Source organism: Triplophysa rosa, unplaced genomic scaffold (genome assembly GCF_024868665.1).
Source record: "Triplophysa rosa unplaced genomic scaffold, Trosa_1v2 scaffold500, whole genome shotgun sequence".
In the NCBI taxonomy this organism is placed as follows: Eukaryota; Metazoa; Chordata; class Actinopteri; order Cypriniformes; family Nemacheilidae; genus Triplophysa; species Triplophysa rosa.
The window spans coordinates 1-9011 of NW_026634508.1; the positions used below are offsets into that span (position 1 = coordinate 1).

The 9011-nt window shown below is 39.0% G+C and overlaps 1 protein-coding gene across 1 annotated transcript; it reads right to left on the reverse strand.

Moving 5' to 3' along the window:
• Positions 1 to 166: 166 nt before the first annotated feature.
• On the reverse strand, positions 167 to 8009 carry LOC130550966 (probable E3 ubiquitin-protein ligase HERC1). The gene is made up of 10 exons (XM_057328503.1): positions 7678 to 8009; positions 6601 to 7367; positions 5066 to 5267; positions 4487 to 4644; positions 3647 to 3730; positions 2679 to 2886; positions 1132 to 1259; positions 837 to 1045; positions 505 to 773; positions 167 to 429 (listed from the first exon to the last, which is right to left on the reverse strand). Exons 1-10 carry the CDS (start codon positions 8007 to 8009, stop codon positions 345 to 347), a joined length of 2442 nt encoding a protein of 813 aa, XP_057184486.1. The 3' UTR covers positions 167 to 344.
• Between the last annotated feature and the right edge of the window lie 1002 nt (positions 8010 to 9011).

The window sequence follows — 9011 nt, forward strand, 5'->3', positions numbered from 1 at the left end:
AAAATGAAAATTCTGTCATCATTTACTCACCCTCTTGCTATTTTAAACCTGTATGTCTTTCTTTCTTCCGCAAAACACAAATGAAGATACTTTGAAGAATGTTGGTAACCAAACAACGGTTTGGTAAGCAACATTCTATAAACTATCTTTTTAGTGTTCTGCAGAAGGAAGGAAGTTATACGTTATATATGTTTAAAATAGCAAGATGGTGAGTAAATGATGACAGAATTTTCATTTTTGGATTAACAATCACTTTAATAACAAAGAAACATTAAAATAACCTAAAGATTGAATAACTTTATAGAAAAACACAACTCTATTTCATTTATATTTTATTCATCAATTTATTTACGCATTTGAAATATGGCACACATACCATCTGATGTACCATCCAACTGACCAATAAGATCAGACACCAAACCCCTCGCCCTGAAATAACAAAAGTTCTTATAGGTGTAGTTTGACCAACTTTCCAACCTATGACATGTTCCATTAAATCCTCACCTGTCCTGTTTGGAGCTCATCATACCCAGGTTGGAAGCCAGATATCTTTCCCTGCATGCATTGCACAAGAGATAATAAGGGCTGCCCGATCCGCATTCACCTCCAAACCAGCCGTCCACGTAAGCCCCGTTGCTGCGGTAACCACGGCGACCAGCGCTTTGACCGCAGCCTGGGTGATGTCGCTTCATGTGGTTGTTGAACTGAAGAGTGAGAGTGCTGCACAGTTCACACTCCACCATCTCATGAGCTTCTGGATGTTCCTCTCGTCCCTGAGGGTGAAAACAGTTATAATTGTGACAATTATTATAACAATAAATGATAGTCTCCAGTACCTCCACCATCCAAAGCGTGTCCCTCTCCGAGCTAATGAACTCCGGCGTGAGAAGCTCCTCGTACGGTTCTTCGTGGTACGGGTCGTCCATGTAGCCCAGTTCAGACTCCTCTTCAGCCGCAAACGGATGCGTATCAGCCCGCTCGGGCCACTCTGACACACCCACTTCCTGTCTGTACAGCATAGGCACAGGACTGGGAGATGGGGAATCTGAAACCATCACGGCATGTGAGAGTCGTTCATATTTGACACAGTATGTCTAGTCGCTCTGAACTCTCACTGCGTCTGAGTCTCACCTGCTCTCCTGAAGGAAGTCCTCTGGCTGACACCAGATCTCTGTCTGCGTGCAGGAGGAGGTCTGTTTCTGGTCAGGTGAACATCTAAAAAGTTCTCTCTCTCCACCAGGTCCAAACCTGCTAACAAACTGGCAAAAGATAAAAAAAACACAGGTCAGAACACATGCAAGTGCTGATGCTGTTAACAAATACAAGTGTGTGTATAATACACCACAGTCATATTTATTGCTAAATAATTACATTTTTACATATTTTTCATGTGTCTTTTTTCCAGTCTGTTATATAATTTTGTGACAGATATGTAATTTGCATGTAATAAACAGGCTAAAAACAGCAGACAATTCTTGTAATAATACAATAAAATAAAGCAATTCTTTGCAATAATACCATGTTTTCTATAACAGAAATGTCATAAGTTTACTACTTTATGATTATAGGTATATTTTTCATAAGTTTCCTACTTTACGATTATAGGTATATTTTTCATACTTCAACATTTTTATTATTCCATTTTATTATCACTATATCTATTTGTATTGTTCCACAGTGTGCTTTCTGCATATTGCAAAAATGCAAAATTGTGAAGAGCTATAAAACATCTCAGGATTACAAAATTTATTTCTTCCTGTTTTTGTGTTTAAATGCTTTCTGTAAAAAAGCTTTGCAATTGTTACTTTATAATTATATTTTTGGTTTTCATTTTGTTTTATCTATACTTTACCTCTTTGTAGTTAGACTAAAATTGTTGTTTTTATTATCATATACTTTATTATATTTTATCTTGTACTTTATTCGAAGCTATAGTTCACCCTAGAATTCAAATCTGTTGTTTATTTACTCAGGCCATCAGAGATGTAGGTGACATTTTTTTTTACGATTTTCAGGTAGATCCAAAGCCCTCTGTGCTTCATAATGTAAATGGGGTCCACGGTGTTAAGGGTTCTAAAAGCACATATATCCAACACAAGCGTGATCCCCGCGGCTCCTGGTTACATGCAAAAGTCTTGTGAAGCGAAATGATCATTATTTGCTATGAACTAAAAGTCATTTACAAAACTATGAGCGGGATACAGCTACGCCCTGATCACACTTCCTCTGTCGCATAAATTACGCTTGCACGATCTCCATGGTGAACGGACACTGGTTTGTTTACATGGTAAGGGAGGACGCGTGTGCAGATGTTAAGATATGTCTCACATGACCTGAGGGTGAGTAAATAAACAACAAATCTGAATTCTAGGGTGAACTATCGCTTTAACGTTATACTTTATTTAAACTCATATTTTTTTATTTAACCAGTCTATTGAGAGTTGGCCACACTTTATTTCATTGCAAGTTGTACACTTAAATAACTAATGACTATGACTAAGTCTTCAAGTTATGTTTTAATGTTGCGCAAATTGACATTTTTCTAGATATTTTGCTGCCTAACAAATTTAAAGCAAGTATGTCTGTATAAATGTGTAAACCTTCAATCTCATTGTGTTGCATTCACAAAGTCATTTCAGAGAGAGACATCCAGAAAGACGCTATGTTTTAGTTTTCACCTCTCATTGGGCTCCCTGCTGTCCTGCAGGGTCAGTGGGGCAGGAGACTCGGGACACTGCAGTGTCTCAGGACCTTCAGATGAGGGCGTATCGGTGGCGCCCCCTGCTGATGAACCCTCTCCCACCTGCTGCTCTTCAGTTAGAGGGTGTTCCAGCATCCAGCTGGCCAGAACCTCGATGGTGCGAGAGTCCACCTCGCCCGTGACCCCTGGGGAGAGAGGTCACAGATCAACACACTACCACTACCAAGAAAATGATACAATAAATATTCTTATATTACTCTTGACTTTATTTAGCTTAATTGTGAATAACATCAATAACACAAATAGACTTCATGCAGTGCTCCACTAATATTTCAAAAACAGGGTGAATTAAAGGGATAGTTCACCCAAAAATGAAAATTCTGTGGCGAATTACCCTTAAGTTGTTCCAAACCTGTATACATATCTTTGTTCGGTTGAACACCAAGAAAGATATTTGGAAAAAATTTAGCAACTGACATTTCTGAGGCACCATTGACTACCATATAAAATATTGTGTATTTTTCTTTGTTCTGTAAACCACAAAAATAAGATATTTTGAAGAATTTAGGAAAACAAACAGTTCTAGGGCACCTTTGACTACCATTTTTTGGCTACCTCAGTTGCTAACAATCTTCTTAATATCTTTCTTTGTGTTCAACAGAACAAAGAAATGTACACAGGTTTGGAACAGCTCGAGGTTGAGTAATTCATGACCGAATTTTCATTTTTGGGTGGAGTATCCCTTTAAAATTAGGGGCTTAGATGGGACTTTTAAGTGCATTTAGTGCAATAACAGCATACTCGGATGACAAAAAACTGAGACAAGACCTATTATTGATATTTCTGAATTGGCATCATTAAACAGCAGCTGTCTGTTTCCCAAGTATTACAGCAGTTTTACTGTAAAAAGCACATCACGATGGTCTTCTTGTAAGCACTTAGTACCTGCTGCCTCCATGGCTCTGTAGATGTGTCTCATTGAAAAGCCCATTTCAAGTAACCGAACAGGGACAAACATTTGGGGCTGTTCTAAGGGACAGAAATAAAAAGGTTAAACGTGTGTCTGGGCTGGACTTATTTCTGTGGTTGTTTAAGAAAACATGATTCTTATTCTGTAATTTATGATTTATGAAAGATGCAGCACAAGGTTAAGCCTGAAGTGCTACTGTATACAACACAGGTAAGAAAAGTTGTAATGAAATTACACATTGGACTCTCTTTTTCTTTTCTTTTCTCTTTTTTTGGTCTTTTTTGTTACTTTAGTCTTTTTTGGTATTTAAAAAGTTACACGGAGACCACATAAACAAATCTAGAACATTGTTTATATCTACCTCACAATAGATAGAAAGGTTTAGCAAAAACACATTATTACTGTACATAAAATGAATAAGAAATATGTAACATTCTGTTCTTTGTTGAGGGTCTTGTTTATTCTGTCAGAGCGTTACACTAACTATATATTTTTAAATGAAAACTTTGTATTAAAACTATTAAAAATAAATGTATACATCTTATTTTATATATAAGCAAATGTAATTATTTGCGAGTTTCAAGATGCCATTCAATAGGGTGTGAAATTCCAGAAAGAAAAATACAATTTCTTGCATTCAGTTATATGACAAACCAAAATAATCAAACATGCAAAACATGCACTGACTGCATTCTTTTTCTATACAGTGAAAGTGAATGGTGACTAAAGCTGTCAAATTTCATTTTGGGTGACCTGTGCCTTTAAGAATTAGTTAAACTCAAATCTCTATGCTTTTCTCTGTTGGTTAGTCTTACCCACGGGCGTCCTGGTCTGGCCGCAGGGCTCGAGGAAGCTGGTTTGCTGCTCAGTAAACCCCTCACAGGATGCTGAGCTAGTCAGGCTGAGCCCGGGGGGCAGAACCGGACTGTGGACAAGACCTGCCAATGTGGGAAAACGGGCCAGAACCATCCGCCTAGAAGAGCCCAGCCACACACACCCACACACAGAAACAGAAAAACTGCTAGCACCCAGAGCATTTGATGTGGGTTTTCATAGCGTTTTATCAGCATGTGTTATACTGACTATCTAGTCTTTAAGCCATGCTTAGATTTAGACAGTTACACACACAGCCACAGCTGTACACACACACACGCACACACACACTCACCTGTGTTCTCACTCGTGCTCTGAGTGACCTGTGTGTGAGTGTTTGTCTCATTTGACAGCGATCTGGAGCAACAACATCCACATAAGAAGGATGCTACCTAGTGCTAAAGTCACTATTTAATGCATTCATTTTCTCAAAATTTTACGGAGAAAGTTAAATGATCTGTTTCATTCGTGTATGTTCTACATTGAAACCACACACAGAATAAATCTGATCAGAAACTCACTGCAGCAGGTTGATGGGCAGGAAAGGGTTAAAGTTGTCCAGGCCGTCAGCGTGCAGGGCTGTAAGAAGGGAGGCTGTGAGGTCATTGGTGGAGGGGGAAGCTGATTGGCCGAATATGGCGGTTCCCTCAGAACCGTTGCTGTACAGTGAGACTGAACTGGATGATTTGGACACGGGCTGTGATGAAGAATTACCTGCAGAATCTAAACACACACACGAAACAGTTTAAATCACACATTAACCTATCAACAGCAACCATGCCGTGCATTACTTAACAATAATGACAACTGTTGATTGAGTTACAGCCGCGGAAAAAATGAAGACCATTTCAAAATCATTTTTAGCTTTTCTGAATTTACTATTTATAGGTATGTGTTTAGGTAAAATGATCATTTTTGTTTCATTCTGTGAACTACAAACAATATTTCTTCCAAATGTAAAATAAAAATATTGTTTCTATTTGCATTTTTTTTGCAGAAAATGAAAACTGGAGAAACAGGTCAAAATAACAGAAAAGATGCTCTGTATTTTTTCAGACCTCAAATACTGAAAAGAAAACAAGTTCATATTCACTTTTAAGCAATACAACAGTCATATTTGTCCATGTATTTAGAAAAAGTTTTAAAAAAAATTTATGTGATAATCTTGATTTTTTATCACAGTTTTCATGTCTCTTGTCATGCTGCGAGTCTTTCACATTGCTACTGTATGACTTTGATTTTGTTGAAATTCAACATACACTGGACTGGAATGGCCACAATACATGTAGAAATGCTGATGAAATTAAAATTTAGAGTGGACTCTTAATGTTTTACGCGGCTGTATTTGAGATGTTTTATGCTGAAAGCTGCAATCCATAACTTTTGCCCTCACCAACTGTGTTTTAAATTATGAATCAATTAATAAATAGGGGTGGAACAATATATTGTGGCACAATATACAGTATCATGCAACATAAAATAATTATGATATGTATTGTAGAACTGTGGCGATTTGTTTTTCTAAAACGGCGATTTGTTTTTCATTTTGTGCTTTTAATGCTTACCTTTAAATTTGTATAAATTAAGATAGAAAAGGTTCAATTAAACTTTGTCTGTAGTAAATTCTATAACAAATTGTGTGCACAACAAAATTTTATTGAAAATTGTTAATGATAACTAAGTAAATCTGTTGGTTAAATATCAGTTCATTTAATCGTTTTAAATTTTGTTCAAAATACTGGGATACTATTATATCCAATCCAGTATCATGTATGGTATCAAACGTTAAGATTTTAATAAATGTTAAAATTTGAAAGTTAAAAACTTTAATATATTTTTTATTATTTTTAATAAAAAATCATGCAGTATTTAAAGAAAACGTTCTAGTGAATGTGGCTTCATAAAACATCAAACTTTTATCTCTAAAGATCAAAGAAAACATTGTTTTCAATAAAATGTCTTTTTAAACATTTCATAACTTTTGCATTGAATACAGCAAGTATCAACATATTAAATACACACTGGATTCTAGCCCAGTAAAAAACAAGGTACAAACCTTTGTGTTCCTTGTTTCCATCCTCCTGCAGTCTGCTCAGCGCTCCTTTAAAGATGATGATCTGAGCCCTTTCCAGATCTGACAAAGCCACGGCCTGTTTGATCGGACAGGGTCTGACCGCCCACTTCACCATGCTCCGTACCACAAACTGCAGCACGGAGCGCAGCTCTGCATTTTCCTCCCCGTCGGCAGAAGTCCTCGCTGGATCAGGACTAGTTATGTTGGCCCCCGCTTCCGATTTGGGAACCAGGAGAAGGTCGGAGAATTTCCCGCAGCTCAGAATGACAGCCAGAGACTTCAGCGCCCCCAGCAGGAGGTAGGAAATGCGTATGGCACGTAGTTCCAGAGCAAAGAAGTCTGCACGGGGTTGAAGTGCAAGTATCGGTGGACAGGGGGCGCCACCGCACTCTTCATTCGATTGCTTCAGAGATCTGAACGCATCATCTGGGGTGTCCTCTTTCCTCTCCCCGTCCACAGAGCAGGCCATTCCATCTTCGTCCATCATGATGCGAGCAATGTCCTCGTCCAGCCGTCTCTCCAGCTCGCTGCGCGGTCCGCCCTCTGAGCTGATTCTATTCCGGGGCAATCCGGACGTCCCGGACATTCCGGGTGGCGGCTCTTGCTCTTCTAAGATGCCGGTCATCAGGATGAGGTCAAAGAGCACGGACGGTTTGAGGCCGCAGCAGCGGGACATGTCCAACTGGGGGACGTCGCACGGTTCCAGCGAGGAGAGAGGAGTGTCGCTAGGTGACCAAGAATTCAGGAAGCTTTGGGTTAGTGGGACCCACAGCAGGTCACAAGCAGTATGAAGATGAAGAGGTGAAACACAGGGAAAAGATAGAAAAAGGGTGGAAAGGATATAATGATTAGAAAAAAACAAAGAGGACAAAAGACAAATACAAGACAAGGGAAGTGATATTGAAAAAAAAAGAAACAGACATGCAACTGGCAAAAAGAACAAGACAGATATAACACACATACAACAATTACAATGACGTCTGTACACAGATAATGACAATGATGGTAAACATCCCATCAATAACATTCCAAGGAGAATGTGAGTCCTCATGTGCTTACCTCACGGTAAAATCCGTCTCTTCCCACTGTAGTTTAGCCAGTGGGCTTCCCTCTTTCAATACCCCGAGAAGAGTTGCCCGTCGCCCGCTGGGTTTGTGCCGACAAATCCCTCCGGCGCGGAGACCGCTGTCCACCCCTCCGATGAGGGCCATGACAGGCCAGACCTCCGTGCACAGGACGTTCAGCTGGGCGTCAGAGAGACCCGCTGGACCGGAGAGGTGGTCTGTAGATGTCCCCACATCAGCCCAAATAGAGCCCCTCTCTCTGTTCACCTCACATTTATCATCCGATTCATTGCTGGTAGAGCCTGGTGTCAAAACAGAATTCATCATCTTGAAAAGTCATTAAAGTGATCTGATGAAAGACTTTGAAAGCATTGGAATCCATAAAACTCCTTTCTCATTCTTCACTTTTTATAAATGTTAGACTTCAGATAACAAAAATCTTTTAATGACTTTTATCGCTGTATGTGAATCATATTGAAATTATGTTAATTATAGACCAGTAACCACTCATCATCTTGTTACAACTCTTAACCAACTTCTCCCACTTCTTCATTGTGATGTCATTTAAAATAACCAAAAATATAGTCATTCTATTTAAAGAGACAGTTCACCCAAAAATGAAAATTCTGTCATCATTTACTCACCTTCGAGTTGTTACAAATCTGTGTACATTTACAAACCCGATTCCAAAAAAGTTGGGACACTGTACAAATTGTGAATAAAAAAGGAATGCAATAATTTACGAATCTCATAAACTTATATTTTATTCACAATAGAATATAGATAACATATCAAATGTTGAAAGTGAGACATTTTGAAATGTCATGCCAAATATTGGCTCATTTTGGATTTCATGAGAGCTACACATTCCAAAAAAGTTGGGACAGGTAGCAATAAGAGGCCGGAAAAGTTAAATGTACATATAAGGAACAGCTGGAGGACCAATTTGCAACTTATTAGGTCAATTGGCAACATGATTGGGTATAAAAAGAGCCTCTCAGAGTGGCAGTGTCTCTCAGAAGTCAAGATGGGCAGAGGATCACCAATTCCCCCAATGCTGCGGCGAAAAATAGTGGAGCAATATCAGAAAGGAGTTTCTCAGAGAAAAATTGCAAAGAGTTTGAAGTTATCATCATCTACAGTGCATAATATCATCCAAAGATTCAGAGAATCTGGAACAATCTCTGTGCGTAAGGGTCAAGGCCGGAAAACCATACTGGATGCCCGTGATCTTCGGGCCCTTAGACGGCACTGCATCACATACAGGAATGCTACTGTAATGGAAATCACAACATGGGCTCAGGAATACTTCCAGAAAACATTGTCGGT